The 15922-nt window shown below is 34.7% G+C and overlaps 1 protein-coding gene across 1 annotated transcript in view; it reads left to right on the forward strand.

The window, feature by feature from the left end:
- Nucleotides 1-2163: 2163 nt before the first annotated feature.
- LOC135636261 (CHD3-type chromatin-remodeling factor PICKLE-like) overlaps nucleotides 2164-15922 on the forward strand; it is a 35455-nt gene continuing 21696 nt past the window's right edge. The window contains exons 1-17 of the mRNA XM_065147902.1: nucleotides 2164-2641; nucleotides 3935-4072; nucleotides 4163-4317; nucleotides 4510-4671; nucleotides 6394-6638; nucleotides 6752-6847; nucleotides 6940-7076; nucleotides 7164-7379; nucleotides 7472-7579; nucleotides 8294-8344; nucleotides 8834-8933; nucleotides 10776-10918; nucleotides 10994-11103; nucleotides 12733-12871; nucleotides 13003-13172; nucleotides 13286-13352; nucleotides 13517-13639. Of these exons, the coding sequence (XP_065003974.1) occupies nucleotides 2489-2641; nucleotides 3935-4072; nucleotides 4163-4317; nucleotides 4510-4671; nucleotides 6394-6638; nucleotides 6752-6847; nucleotides 6940-7076; nucleotides 7164-7379; nucleotides 7472-7579; nucleotides 8294-8344; nucleotides 8834-8933; nucleotides 10776-10918; nucleotides 10994-11103; nucleotides 12733-12871; nucleotides 13003-13172; nucleotides 13286-13352; nucleotides 13517-13639 (2313 nt within the window). The 5' untranslated portion in view covers nucleotides 2164-2488. The remainder of the gene's footprint in view (nucleotides 2642-3934; nucleotides 4073-4162; nucleotides 4318-4509; nucleotides 4672-6393; nucleotides 6639-6751; nucleotides 6848-6939; nucleotides 7077-7163; nucleotides 7380-7471; nucleotides 7580-8293; nucleotides 8345-8833; nucleotides 8934-10775; nucleotides 10919-10993; nucleotides 11104-12732; nucleotides 12872-13002; nucleotides 13173-13285; nucleotides 13353-13516; nucleotides 13640-15922) is intronic.

Here is a 15922-nt window from a genome sequence, read left to right on the forward strand (position 1 = left end):
ACATTAGTAGCAGCCTGAACAATGGTCTCTTGCTACACATGTTAATCTGCAATAGATCACGATGAGCACGTCCAGTTTGAACATCAATCACAGGCAACAGAATCACATAAGGTATCTGAGACCATTTCTAAGCTTAGGTATTTGTATCCCAAAATGTCCACACAAAGTTACACGATGGGATCATAAGATGGTTTATATAATGAGAGAAATACTACATCAATTAGAATGATTGATACAGCTATAGAAGATAAATATATATATTTCCATTCAAGGCTTAATGGATTGAGATTAAAAGAATAAATCCAGAAACAATCGCCGCAACCCTCAGAAGTTGAAATTGCTTTCTCTGAATCTACGAGGAAGGATTTTATCAGTGGAACATGAGGGAACTCTTCACGAAGACCAACCTCGTAGACAAAGTTTCTTGCATCTAGTTTTTGTCCCTCGTAATAAGTTCCTCAATAGTATCTTGCAAATGCAAATAAATTTTAAAGTGAAGCATCCGAATGAAAATAATAATAATTTCATAAGTATAATTGGAAGTAGCACTGATTCCAAAGTACACACATCATGATGTGAAAAACTGATCTGAAAACATTTTGCTGCATTTCAGTGCTCTCAAGCCATCGAAACGTAGACGAGAAAGGACATCCTCAATGTGACAAAACCATAGACACCACCATCCAAGTAGCCCATATTACTCCAGAAACTTTTGAGAAAGATACAGAAAGCATATGAGTATGATTAAACCAATAAATGTGGAACAAGTAGACGCAATATCAGTTTAATCTTGTCCCAATTACCCTTTGTTTTACAGTGTCATCTCAACAGAAGCATGACACTGTAAAAAAAAAATGGTACCTTCAATTTCTTTTGTCTTTATTTTAATGGTATAGCATTTTATCCTATAAGAAAAATAATATCAAAAATTTCTTATAAATATTTGTAGAAATACAATATGAAGCAAGATATAGGAGTCTTTGAACTGATATCCTTCCTTGATGGTTTTGATGCATATGATCTTACTGTATCAATTGCCATGGGTTTGTATAGGCCACTTTGTCTTTCCTCATTCAAATATTAAGAAAAAGTAAAAAATAAAATAATTGCATAATTAATTAATACAAAAAAAACAATTTATGCTTTATATTTTACATGAAAAAGAGAAATGCATGTAATAGATTGTTTCTATTACATTTTATATGAGGTTTTTAAACAATGTTATAGCATTTACTTTGTCACAAATAATTTTTGCGATCAATAATCTTATATAGTTTCTAATTCGATTTTTTGCCCAACAATAACCAATAATTTGTTATGATTATAATATTATTTATAACAATAAATACATAAAAAAATTGTATGATTCATCAAATTTTTTTTATTGCTTACTCTTCTACTTTTGTTCACTTAAGAAATACCTATCCATTTAATCCTCTTACTATAGTGGATTATAACAATTTCTCTATAATTCACATTATTCTATGATCTTGTTTCTATGTGCAAGAGTGAGTAGCGTTCCATTTTCAATACCAATTTGATATTGGTAACAAAAAAACATTTAGGATCTAAAACACTAAAAATGAAGGAATATATTACAACATCAATGAACATCTTAAATATTGAAGATATATAAAAGTAAGACACTTTCAAAAGTTTAAAGCAAGGATTAAAAATATTTACAATATAATTGTAATTCAAAATGTTCAAGTAAATAACTTCCGTACATAGAGAAATGAGATTGTGTAATTAGTGAGGTTCTATCATATATATGCAATATATGTGCATATATACATTATTCTGGGAATATATATATGTATATATATATATGTGTATATATATATATATGTGTATATATATATATATGTATATATATATATATGTATATATATATGTATATATATATATATATTCCATCATATAAATGAGATTGTGTAAAACGTAAATAGTTATGCAATATATGTTCATATATAATTATACTCATATATATATATATGATTTATAGAATGCTTTCTTTTTGTTTTTGCTTAATAATATGGGATAAAAAAAAGACATCCGGATGACCTTTGGTTGTCCCCAACATTACCTCCCCAAGGCTACCTCATCCCACGTGGCGCTATTCGAAAGCCTCACATGGGGGTCCCGCCGTCAGGGTTAGAACCAGACAACGGCTCGACGGTTTTGAGGTGCTTGCAGTAGCAGCACCGCCTGCAAATTTCGGCGATTCCTCCCCGAGCGAACGGAGGCGATCCTCGACACAGCGATCCTCCCTCTCCTCTCTCCCTCCTCCCTCCACCCATATAAACTTCCTCGACTCCGAATCTTCGTTGTCCCCATTCTCCATCGAACCGCTCCTTCTTCCGTGCGATGGAGTTCTAGGGTTTCTGAGCGAGGAGGGCGGAAACCCTAGCTTGTCGTTCGTTGCCCGGTGGTGGTCTAGGGTTTCTCCCCCGTTTACTGAGGTGGGTTCTGCAGCGGGTCAGTGGGGATGAGTAGCTTGGTTGAGAGGCTGCGGGTGAGGTCCGAGAAGCGGCCTCTATACAATCTCGATGATTCTGACGACGACGACTTCGTTGTCGGTAAGGGCTCGAAGAGCAAGCAGGAGGAGAAGCCGGCGGAGAGGATCCAGAGGGACGACGCGGTATGGCTTGTGATCCTTTCTCTTGTTTGGTTTCTTGGCGATTATGGTTATTGAGCTGATGTTCTCCGGGGGAATAGGACATGCGTTCTTAATTATAAGTTTGCGGCTTACTCTTTGGGAGATTGAATCTGGAATGGTTTATGCACTTTGTTCTCTATTAATTTTGGTGCATTGTTGAATTTTTGACTTAGGTTAGAAAGTTTGTGGTTGCTCATTTCCTTTGTAATGAGGTTACGTAGGTTTCTGTTCCTTGAAACTTGGGATGAGTAACCGTGCACAAATGAATGTCAAGGATCTGTGTTCACTCGATCCTTTAGAAATCCTTGACTAGAGTTTCGTGGGTGGGTTAAATTTGGCATAAATATGCGAGGTTTTGTACATGAACAACTGCAAATTCACCAGCATTAGGTGATCTTTACTGGTATTGACAACCACCTTATGCTGTTTGCTGGACATGCCTTTGTTGTTGCTGATGCTGGGGGGAATATATAAATTCATTAAAATAAACATATAAACAGCGCTAAAAATAATTTAACTATTACATACATATGAAGAACTAAAATTTTGGTAAGTATTTGTTAAGTTTTTTAATTATATAAGATTATCTTATTTTATTTTTCTGATTTTAATTTTTTTAAAATTATTTTTTTCCAATCTTGATTATGCTACTCTTGATATTTAATATACAAGTATGTATGCTTATGCTGAAGATAGGCATGCGCCATCCATTATCTCATTCTCAATGGTCAAGGCCATTCCCGTGCACTTTAAACCTATTTCTGCTGTCTTCATGTTTCTGGTAAAAGAACGAGGATCTAATACCAATATTCTTCTGTCTAAAAGATATACTTCTGATTTGCATATTCACAATATATAGCCAATTGAATTTTAGAAGAAAATGTTCATAAACAGCCAAAAACTGAGGCATGCATGGTCAAGGGAACTGAAGAAACTTCTTCTTCCAAGACTCTCTAAGGGTTAAAAGTATCAATCACAGACACCTATTTTTAATGATGCCTGATCTCTCAAAACTGTTGTTTTGCTTTATATTCACCAATTGAAGTTACTGGTAGAGATATTACACATGCACAAATATAGAAGAGTTGTGTGTCATATTGGCATGTTAAATTTATAAAAATGAATATATAATATTTGTATTTCTGTATATAGTAGTGTTGCAGAATACTTGCATCAGTTTGGTTTGGGTTGCTTTAAAATCGTAAATCAATACTGAACTGATACCTTCTTGATTTGGATATTCTTTACATTAATGCACTCATTTTGTGTTGGCAGAAAGAAGACTCATGTCAAATGTGTGGAACTAGTGGGAGCCTCATTCCCTGTGCTACGTGTACTTATGCTTTTCATAAGAGATGCTTGTACCCTACTTCCAAAGCAGTTTTAGGTGATAAATGGAGCTGCCCTGAGTGTGTATGTTTTAGAAAATTCACTTACTCTCTATCATCTATTATTGAACAGAGGTTCATTTTTTTACTCTCATCGAGGCTGTTGTATTTGCAGGTGAGCCCTCTGACAGAAATTGAGAAGATCTTAGATTGTGAAATGCGCCCTACGGCAGTAGATGAGAATGATTCATCAAAGTCTAGCTCAAATCAGTCATATGCCAAACAATATCTTGTTAAATGGAAGGGATTTTCCTACCTTCATTGTATTTGGTATCTCAACATCAGCTATTAACTTTTTCCATTGTCTTTTACTTAATTAGATGAAACCTGCTTCATTAATATTATTGGTTTAATATTAATTAATTATTTTATTTCCAAACTAAATTTATCTCTCTCTATTTATTTGCTACATTCATTCTGGAACTGAACATATTTAATAATTTAGTTATGCCTTTCAATCAGGGTTCCTGAGAAAGAATTTCTAAGAGCTTCAAAGACTCATCCTCGATTGAAGAGTAGATTGAATAATTTCCACAAACAACTGGAATCAATGAAAAACTCAGATGATGATTGGGTTGCTATTCGACCTGAATGGACGACCGTTGACAGAATTATCTCTAGCAGGTTTATAGGCAAATATCATAAAAATTCTGCATTTTATTGTTTAATCAATCTTTTGTAGATACTTCCGTGAAATTGATTTGTTTCATTTATGCAATTATGGAAGTTAATGGATTTAGTTCTTGATTAGTTTTTGTTTCAATTGAACTTATATGCTATTCCCAACATAGTAAACCAGTGGTTGCACAAGTGTCGGTTATGATCAGTGTGTTCTGCATGTCTGAGCTTAAGCCCCACTAAAGGAATTTGATGACAAAATTGGTTTCTTCCCCTTGTTTTTGATTAATTTCTTATGTTCACATGGAATAGTAAAATGGTTAAGTTTCTATAAAATCAGCTCCCTGATGAAGAAATTGGTTATCCTAGTTTTTTTCTCGACATATATGCTATTCCCAACATAGTAAACCAGTTGTTGCACCAAGTGTCGGTTATGATCATTGTGTTCTGCATGTCTGAGCTTAAGCCCCAATAAAGGAATTTGATGACAAAATTGGTTTCTTCCCCTTGTTTTTGATTAATTTCTTATGTTCACATGGATAGTAAAATGGTTAAGTTTCTATAAAATCAGCTCCCTGATGAAGAAATTGGTTATCCTAGTTTTTTTCTTGACATATGTTAGGATATTTTGATTCTCTCATGTTAGGTTAATTTATGTGCATAAGTAGTTGCACTTGACTTCTTCATTTTTACCTATAAGCCCTTTTTAGCTTTATATAGTTTAAGAGACTGGCTGATTCCAATTATTTGCAGTGATAAAACAAAACAGAGCATAATAGGAATTTACTGGTAAGTCAAACCAAAGACTGCCATCTTGTATCGGCCGGTGGTATCGGTCCTGGATCAGACTGGTCAGTACCAGCGTATTGTATGTTGGTACGCCGCCTTTTGCTTTTTGAAGTAAATGGTGTTTTCACTATTTAGCATAGTTCAAAATTATATCCTATTTTTTTCCTTTGAAAATCAACTGTAGTAGTCCAATTTTTAGTACTAAGATAGTTGAGAGATTTGTTAAGATATCTGTGTTTCAGAGTTGACTTAGCTTATAACTAGGCACTTAATTGATGTTTGCACTAAAGATTAATGCTACAGTTAGAAACCATTTCGGCTGAAACTTTTTTCCAAGGGGATATGAAAATTGGGGCCTTGGTTATATTGGGTGTTATTCTGTAGGAAAAAACATTATTTAGGATTTAAAATGGACTGCATGCCATTTTGTGTTTAGTTTGGACTAGGGCTCTTTAAGTCAGGCCTGATTGGCTTTTCAAAATGTCCTTGTGTAATTAGTAAAAATCATTATAAGCTTTTTTTACCTTATATTGTCTCAAACTGTGTAAAGATGACAATTACAAGGATTATGAAGGGATGGCTAATACAAACAAGAGATGCTACAAGCAATATGAAGTTTAAAGAAGGTGCCATTTTGTAGGAGTAGAAGAAAGAGATGTGTTTGTAGGATAGTCCCAATTATGGAGTTAAATGTTAGGAGATGATCAGTCTACTCAGCCCCTGCTTGGCACTAAAGGCTAATTGTTGTATGCATCAAAGATTTTACTTGTCTCTGTATTTAATAACTTCATTTTTCCTTTATTCTTCAGTATTTTGTGTTCTAATATTGAACAACTGAATTTATGCAACTTATAATTATCAGATGTTTTGCTTAAAATACGGACACTTGCTACTGTCATCAGATATGAGTATAACATGCTCTTCATGATCTTCTCACAGAAAAACAGATGATGAGCGTGAGTTTTTAGTAAAGTGGAAAGACCTTTCTTATGATGAATGTACATGGGAGGTAGAGACAGACATTTCTACCTTCAGGCCTGAGATCGAACGTTATGAAATGATTCTATCCAGACGTTCTAAAAAATTCAGCAATAAAAGTAGGAATGCCATTCGTGATTCAAAGGAGTTGAAGCAAAAACACAAAGAGTTTCAACATTGTGACTGCAGTCCAGAATTTATTTCAGGTGATGCTATGTATCTATATAATGTTGATATCATATTCCTCATTTAGGTGTTCAATTCTCTCGTTTAGGTTTTGTTAATTTTAATATTTTTCTTTTTTTTTACATCACTGAAGGTACATTGCATGCATATCAGCTTGAAGGATTAAATTTCCTGCGCTTTTCATGGTCCAAAAATACACATGTAATTCTTGCTGATGAGATGGGTCTTGGTAAGATGCCTCATCTCAACATCATATCACAGTGTCAATTATGATAAGTTTCTTTGCTATGTAAAAGGCTGAGGCACCTTGACTGTGTTCAGGAAAAACAATACAGAGTATTGCTTTTCTGGCTTCTTTGTTTGAAGAGAACATTTCTCCTCATTTAGTCGTGGCACCATTATCAACTTTGCGCAACTGGGAACGTGAGTTTGCAACTTGGGCTCCACAAATGAATGTTGTGAGTGAGGAACCACAACTTAAGTATATAAAGAAATCATTTTTCTGTGATTTTTTTTTCATGACCCTGGCTGATTATTTGTTGTAGGTAATGTATGGTGGATCTTCCCAGGCTCGTGATGTTATAAAGCAGTATGAATTTTACTACCCCAAAGAAAAGGTTAAGAAACAAAAAAAGAGGAAACCAATTCAGACTAGCAACCAAAAGAAACAATCAATAATAAAGTTCAATGTACTTTTAACGTCATATGAAATGATAAACATGGATTCTGCAGTTCTGAAGTCAATAGAATGGGAGAGCATGGTATTTTTTCATTCTGCTGTAATAGTCCATTAAAAATAGTTTAGCACCTCTGACAATTCTAACACCTCTCTGACAATTCTATCTTCTCATAGATTGTAGATGAGGGCCATAGATTGAAAAACAAGGACTCCAAATTATTTCATCAACTCAAGCTCTACTCAACAAAGCACCGTGTGCTTTTAACTGGAACCCCTCTTCAGGTTACTCTGCTTGTCATTCATTTTAATGAAGCTTTTCTTGTGCTTTTCTTTCTGTGGATAAACTATGAACTAATCTTTTTCTACAATTCTTTTTAAAGTTATTTTTCATCTTTCTGAGGAGTATCATCCTGGCTTCTAGTTGATAAGATTTTTAGACTGAGTCTTAAACCTGTTAGATTAGAATATAACTAGATTGACTTGACAATGACAACTTTAATTTTCTGACTGCTATACTACAGCCTAGCGAGCACTAGCGACATGGTAGTAGTTTTCTGTGTGTTTGTATGATGGGAAGTGCATTTGCCTGCTAACTTTTTGTATAGTGATAATTTATTATTTTAAAGATTAACATCAAAGATCAAATTTATTGGTCATGTTAGACTGTCAGGCTTATCAAGACTTTGATATCATGCCTTTTTCTTGCTACCAAGTATTTAAGACATTAGGCCAATGCAACTTTTACGTGTGGAATTTCATTGCTTAAAGTTAAAATACTCCTTTTTATAAGTAGATTTTACAACCTTCTGCCTTAAGATGATTTTTTTTTAAAAATTCTATCTGGATTTGTTAGTGCTGCATGATAACTGTTAATGCAACACATAATGCCATAGCATTTTGGTGTTATTGAAGAATGTCACTTTGTTCATGTTTTTTGTTGGCTTGTCATTTCAAACTTTTCAAATCATTTATAGATGCCTTGTGTATTCTTCTCAGAACAACCTGGATGAGCTCTTCATGCTTATGCACTTCCTTGATGCTGGAAAGGTGAGTGAAACTTTAATTTGGTTTGTCAAAATATTTTCTTGGATGGTGGAACAGTTTGAATATTTTCCTTATTTCTTTTATTATCAAATTCACTTTGGTTGTACCCATCTTTTCTTTCCCTGGATTGCTCTCATAGTGTTCTTTTTCCAGCTTGATAATGTGCATCATCATCCATTATTTTTTTAATTTTAAATTGTTCACACTTTTTATTTTCATATCTCTCACCAATATCCAAACTCAGATTTATGAAAGCTTCACAATGTGGTCAAAGTGATTTATGATCATGTTATTGGATATAATGGATGTTTTTTGGTTAAGTTGACCTTGTGAGCTCATCTTAAGGAATAAACAATATACAGATATTTAAAAAGCTTTGAAGTCTCTAGCTTTATGTTATTCTGGATTTAAATTTTATTAGAAAAAGCTAGATACATTGAGTACAAATATGTGTACTATTGCAAACACGTTTATTTTTTTTGCTGTTTCTAGTTTGCAAGTATAGAGGATTTCCAGAAGGAGTTCAAGGATATCAACCAGGAAGAGCAAATTGATAGGCTTCACAAAATGCTGGCTCCACACTTGTTGCGAAGTATGCTTCTGTTTTTTCTTGTATTACATAAGGTTCTTTTTTTCCAATTAAATGAATGTTATTATGTTGTAAGACACTTCTTTTTCTCTTTACATATAATGGTTGTCAGTATTTTGGAGGAAATAATCTGATTATTTTTCATGTTATGGTGGCTGCATATGAGAGTTTTACAACTATGCTCGTTGATGTGCGATAATGAGTTTCTTGATATGCTGTATCTGCTAACGTAGACAAATTGTTTTAAGTGGAGTAATTTCTCCAGAACCACAATGCATAAACCTGCTTCTGGCGTGGCTGCAGAACCACGATGCAGTAGGGTGGTGACATACTAGGCGGCAGTGAAGTAGACAGTGATAGCGAAATGGCATGACACTGGGATGGTGACGGCGAGGCAGAGTGGTGACGGTGAGATAACGGAACGATGAGAGAAACAAAGGGATGGGATAACACAGTGAAGTAGACAAATTGTTTTACTATTTTTTATTATTTACTATTTCTAAAGTACTCTATGAGTGAATAAAGTGGTTGGATCTTCCACCGCTAGATTATTAACCAGGTTTTAAATTTGGTTTTTTATTCTACGGTTGACATTGATTTCAAGCATTACACAAAGAGTACATTAATTAAGCTGGAGTTAGTTTCACTCAGTAACATATGGAATCTTAAAATTCTTTTACTTGGTTGATATATTTTTCTATAAATTCATATAGCTTTTCACTCTTTTTCTTTAATTATTATTTTTAACCTGGAATTACTTGGTTTGTATTCATTGAGCTTTCTTGATTGTGACTGTTGATTTTTATTACTATTTTGTATTCTTTACTATTTCTAAAGTACTATATGGATGAATAAAGTGGTTGGATCTTCCACTGATAGATTATTAGCCTGGTTTTAAACTTGGTTTTTTATTCTACGGTTGACATTGATTTCAAGCATTACACAAAGAGTACATTAATTAAGCTGGAATTAGTTTCACTCGGTATGTAAGATATGGAATCTTAAATTTTTTTACTTGGTTGATATATTTTTCTATAAAATTCATATAGCTTTTCACTCTTTTTCTTTAATTATTATTATTATTTCTTTCTTCAGAAACCTATTGTTGCATTGTAAGCTGATGAAAGGATCTATCTTTTGTCTTGAAAATGAAAGTTAATGTATAAAAGAATATCTGAATTTGTTTTTACTAAAAGAAACACCCCATGAATTCTTTCAAGAATATGATTAGGCAATAAGCAGAATTTTGGTTTTGTAGTTCCTTCCTTTTGACTCTGCTGTTTGATAAAGGTCATATAACTTTCAAGAATTGACCATGCTGCCCATTGCTGATAGACAGATTATCCATTGGCACATTCCTCTGTGCGTGCCATGTAGCATGCCAGATGTGAAACTGGGTAGAAGCATAGGTCTGTTTTTATAACAGGGCTTGATATTTCTTTGAATTGTGCGGACCTGAGTCTAGCACATGCTTGGCATGTAGGTCTGGATCCTTGGTAATTCTAACTTATCTAACACTTGATAGTTTTTCGTAATATAAACCAGCACACAAGGTTTGAAATAGTATCATGTATAAAGAGAAGCATGTTAATCTGTTTAAATGCAGCATCAACTATAATTGTGATGATGTGGAAAAACACAACAATCAGTCGAGTTTCTTCATTTCTTTTTCTCGATTTAGAAAATGCACAAAGTCTTGTATCCAGTGACTATTGTTTCATTTACAGTATATAGCAATGCAGAAATCGTAATTAATGGTCCAGCTGAATTTACAATAGCAAATTGAAAGAGATTGATAACTCTTGATATTTTGAGACAAATAATTCTTTTTGTGTATGGTTCTAGGAGTCAAGAAAGATGTCATGAAGGATCTTCCGCCTAAAAAGGAATTAATTTTAAGGGTTGAATTAAGCAGTAAACAAAAAGAATATTATAAAGCCATCCTTACTCGTAACTACCAAATACTTGCTCGTCGTGGTGGTGCACAGGTATTATTTTCCAGTTGACATTATTTAAGTGCCTTGCTTTTTTATATTGATTGCTGATCCCTTTTTCTCTTGTAGATATCACTTATCAATGTTGTTATGGAGCTTCGTAAGCTCTGTTGTCATGCATATATGCTAGAAGGTGTAGAACCTGCTACTGAGCCAACAGATTCTGTTGAAGGTTTGAGGTATATTTATATCACTGAACCTATTGCTTAAGAAATTTAAATTATGTTTCATATATTGTTGATATCAATGTTGGAAAAAGGAGGAATTGATTTTATGAAGCTAAAGCCCTATTTGGATGTTGAGTTTCTTGCTTAGTGCTATCTCATTCATGACTCCAACGGTATGGAGAAAAGGTAGAATGTGAAGAGTTGGAGTCTAAAGAGTTAGGAATTGGTACTCTTTTGGTATTTGATAAATCACCTGCTGGTTTATTTTAATTTTTTAAAGATCAGGGTTTACCTGATTGTTTACATCCTCTTGTTTCATGATTCATTCTCTCTGCTTAGTTTGTTCTTCCTTTTCAAACCTGCGAGATCTATAATACATTTGTACAGGGTCTAAGATAAGCGTTTGATCCTGTGCAAGTTATTTTCTAAAGTCAACATCCATGTACTTGTTGTTACCAAATTGGGTTCAGACATTTACACCGTTTTAAAGAATACTGTGTGTTTTCTCAATCCTTCAAGAAATAACTTACTTCGATGAAAATTATCAAGTCCCTCTATGTGGTTTATTTGGTTTATATTTATAGCTTTACAAAATTTAATAAAGTGGTGAGCCCAGTGCATGAAGCTCTTGCTGATGCAGGATCTGGTGAGGGTCAATTATATTTTGGAGTACCTCTATAATTATGGAGAGACTATTTCTGTGATTCAAACCCTAGTTTCCTAGGTTACAGAAGGACAACCTTGCTGTTGTACTAATGCAAGCTTTACAAAATTTAATCCATTTCGAAAATGAGCTGTTATTTTATGTTCTAGATGCTATTTTGTTGGAGAGAAGCATTTCGAAAATGAATTTTCTTATATCCTAGATGCTATTTTGGAGTGCATGTACTACTGTTTATGCATTTCGTTGAATCTTACATGTCTGATTTATCATCTGTCTCTGAAAGATCCTCTTTAGTCTTTACCTTCCAAGTTTGAACTCTTGCATGCTTTTCTAATAAGTTTTCCTTCTCGATACTACTTTTTGATCCTCCCATCAATTGCTTTCAACTCGAAGACCTTGTTCTTTTATATCTGCCATATCATTACATCGGAGTGTACATAACAAATTAGGTGGTGCTGGTGTGTAAATTTTCACCTGACAGATTTTATACCTAAAGCATTAGTTCGGTGGTGGTGTATTAGACCCATTTATCCTTTGTTGATGTTCAAATCCTCATCCAACAAATATGTTATACATAGAATAGTAGTATGGTGTTGTACCTAACTCATTTGCTTTAGGTTGCGAAATCTTATTTAACAAGTTTTTATGCCCAAAGCATTAATCTGATGGTGGTGTGTCGGACCCGTTTACCCTTAAATTGAGTGTTCAACTCCTCATCTGTCAAATGTTTACACATAAAGCATCGGTTTGGTAATATATCAGACCCACTTACCATTAGGTTAAAGATTCAAGTCCTCATTGGTCTGGAACTCTTTCATTTTCTTAATGAAATGAGTTTGGTTAGGTCTGCCTTTGCCTCAAATTCTTTTGACCTATTGGGTTGGGACAACATTTTTTTAAATATTGAAGCATTAATGACAATATTTCTTATGTAAATCATGAAAATAAAACAATGTGCACTTTCTTTGCATTTCCAGACAACTTTTAGAAGCTTCTGGGAAAATGCAGTTGTTGGATAAAATGATGGTGAAGCTTAAGGAACAAGGCCACAGGGTTCTTATATATTCACAGTTTCAACACATGCTAGACTTGTTGGAAGATTACTTGAGCTACAAGGTAAATGATGCTAATGTCTTTAATGTTTTTGTATTTGAGCAAATACTTATACAGGGCGTATTGCATGTTCCTTCTTATTGATAAATGGCAGACTGTGTGCTTGATATGGTATTGCACTATTATTTTTTCAGAAATGGACATATGAACGTATTGATGGCAAAGTCAGCGGAGCTGAAAGACAGATCCGTATAGATCGTTTCAATGCTAAGAACTCCACCAAATTTTGTTTCCTTCTTTCCACTAGAGCTGGTGGATTGGGCATAAACCTTGCAACTGCTGATACTGTTTTCATATATGATAGGTAATTGTAATATTGTGCACTTCCTGTCCATGCTCAGTTTTCTGTTTCAGGTCTTTCCATTTGGTATGTCTACTTGATATTTATTTACGGTGTCCATGCTTTGCAATTTACAGTGATTGGAATCCGCATGCAGATCTACAAGCAATGGCAAGGGCTCATAGATTAGGCCAGACTAATAAGGTTAGGTTTAATCTTAAATATCCTGGTTCTGGGTCGCATATGTGGCCTGTATAGATTGGTGTTCTTGATACGATCTGAAAATTTCTCTCTCTCTCTCTCTCTCTCTCTCTCTCTCTGCTTCTATCATGTAAATGTTATGCCTATTTCTGTTTCTCGAGTTGTAGGTTATGATATATAGGCTAATTACTCGGGGAACAATTGAAGAACGGATGATGCAGATGACAAAAAAGAAGATGATACTAGAGCATCTTGTTGTTGGCCGACTCAAGGCACAAAATGTTAATCAGGCATGCTTCTCTTCCTATGAACTTTTTTTGACTGCTACTGCAACTGATATTCATACAAATATTTTTGTATGAAATTATGCCATGTACATATGATTAGTAGTACATTTCTTTACTACTACCATGAGTACAACAAAATTGACAAGCCCTAAGATCTCGTTCTTTTGGGGTTGTTATCACTATTATGAACACCTTTATAATTTTTAAAATGGATGTTCATTCCTTTTTAATGTTAAAGCATATACAATTTTTGCTTTTAGTGCACTCATGATGGTGATATCTTGAAGACATATGCTCAGATATATACATGAATAATAAAAGCCCCTTTGGAGTGTCATTATTTTTGACAAAATTAAAGATTATTTTACCTTACATTTTCATGCAATAAAATTTATCATTCTCTTAGAGCTTTATACATGTGGCCAGCACTACCTTTGGAAGCATGTACAGTTATGTACTTAAAAGCGAGGATTTTAATTTCGAATGATATCGCCAATACCGGTCCGCCGGTAGACCGATACGTGGACCGCCCGCTATCGGGCGATATCACCGATTGGGGTTGTTTTCGACCTGTTACCACTCGAAATTGGTTGGTAACGGTCGATTTCGACCGTCGCCGCCCGCTACCGGGCGGTATTAGCCAAAGGAGAAGGAAGAAGAGAGAACCTGAAGATTCGACGTCGCTCTCCCTCGACAATCTCGATCCGTCGCCGCCCTCCCTCGCCAGACGCCGCAGATGAGATGTCACCTCCAACTCGTCTGAGGCGACAAGGCCTCGACGTCGTTGGTGACTTCTCCTCATCCGCGCGGGGAGCTTCGTGGGGAGAACGCTCGGTTTCTTCTCCTCGTGTGGGGAGAAGAAACCGAAGAAGAAACCTCTTCTCCTCGGTTTCTTCTCCCTGTGTGGGGAGAAGAAATGAGGCGACGTCGCCTCAACGACGTTGCCCTTTTTTTAATTATTTTTTAAACTTTTATTATTATTATGATTCTTATATATATATACCGATTTTTCTCTTCGGTTTCTTCTCCCCGTGTGGGGAGAAGAAACGAGGAGACGTTGCCTCTTTTATTATTTTTTTAACTTTTTATTATATATATGTGTGTATATATGTATGTCTATATATACATACCGCATGGTATGCTCGTACATTGAAGCATACCACTTGGTACGCTCGTACCATACCGAGCTGAGACCGAAACGTTGGTACGGTACGAAATTACAATCATTGCTTAAAAGTAATATCCTTGTATTCTTGTTAAAATGATTGTCCTTATTAGTGACGATGTTAAGATTTAAAACCGTGTTTACCTAAGGATTAAAGTTTGCATATTCTTCTCGTGGCAAGTGGTCTCTGGTACAGTATATGAATACTATTGTACCATGCCAGTTGGAACTAAAGTATATTGCACTTTCATATAAAAGAATGCTTTACAATACTCCTGTAGATGTAGCTAGCTGTTTTGTATTATGTTTTAACACTTCTTTAACTTTAAAAAAATAATATAGATCTTAAGGACAATACATATGGGTGTGGTAGATGGACCTTGTTGTTCATCACTGAAGTTATTGATGCATCAGGTCATTCTCTAATGGTACATTGCACTTTGATCCTTGTGTTTTTCAGAGATGCGTCTAGTGATATGAATGGCATGTGTCAAAATAGGATGCTAGGAAGATATTGGCACAACATATCAATGTGACAGAGATGCTGGCACTTGGAAAAGCCAATGTTCAAATTGTCTTTCCTGACACAAGCGTGTGCCAATCTGTATGCCGCTATACTGTCAATTTAGAAGTGTATTGGCAGAACCTTGTGCTACGAAACGCCAGCTATTGTCTTGAACCCATATAGATTTATAAAGTCATTATCATTAATGTTCATTTCATATGATTCTGAATGGTTTTGGCAGAATTATCTGTTTTCAGTAAAAAATCTTGTTGACTATGCCTGCCTCGGTGATCTTACCCCGAGTTGGCTAGTTCCGATCGCAGCTGACTTGTTTAGGTTAATTTTGATGAGTTCAAGCCAACACTGAAATTGAACTTATGAAACCTAGTCCTCATTTTCTCTTAAGATCTTTTCATTTCAACTTTTAAAGATTTGTCTTGCAAGTATTGTGATGATTGGAAAAAAAATATTTTAGACACGTTACTGAATAAGGTTGTCTTTCTTAGCTTATTTTATTTATTTTCATATAATTTAATGTGTATGCAAACAATGTTTGATAAGCACAATATTGTGAACAACACGCTACTTGGTGGTTATAGGGCTCTTGTGGGAGCAT

Source organism: Musa acuminata, chromosome BXJ3-4, assembly GCF_036884655.1.
Source record: "Musa acuminata AAA Group cultivar baxijiao chromosome BXJ3-4, Cavendish_Baxijiao_AAA, whole genome shotgun sequence".
In the NCBI taxonomy this organism is placed as follows: Eukaryota; Viridiplantae; Streptophyta; class Magnoliopsida; order Zingiberales; family Musaceae; genus Musa; species Musa acuminata.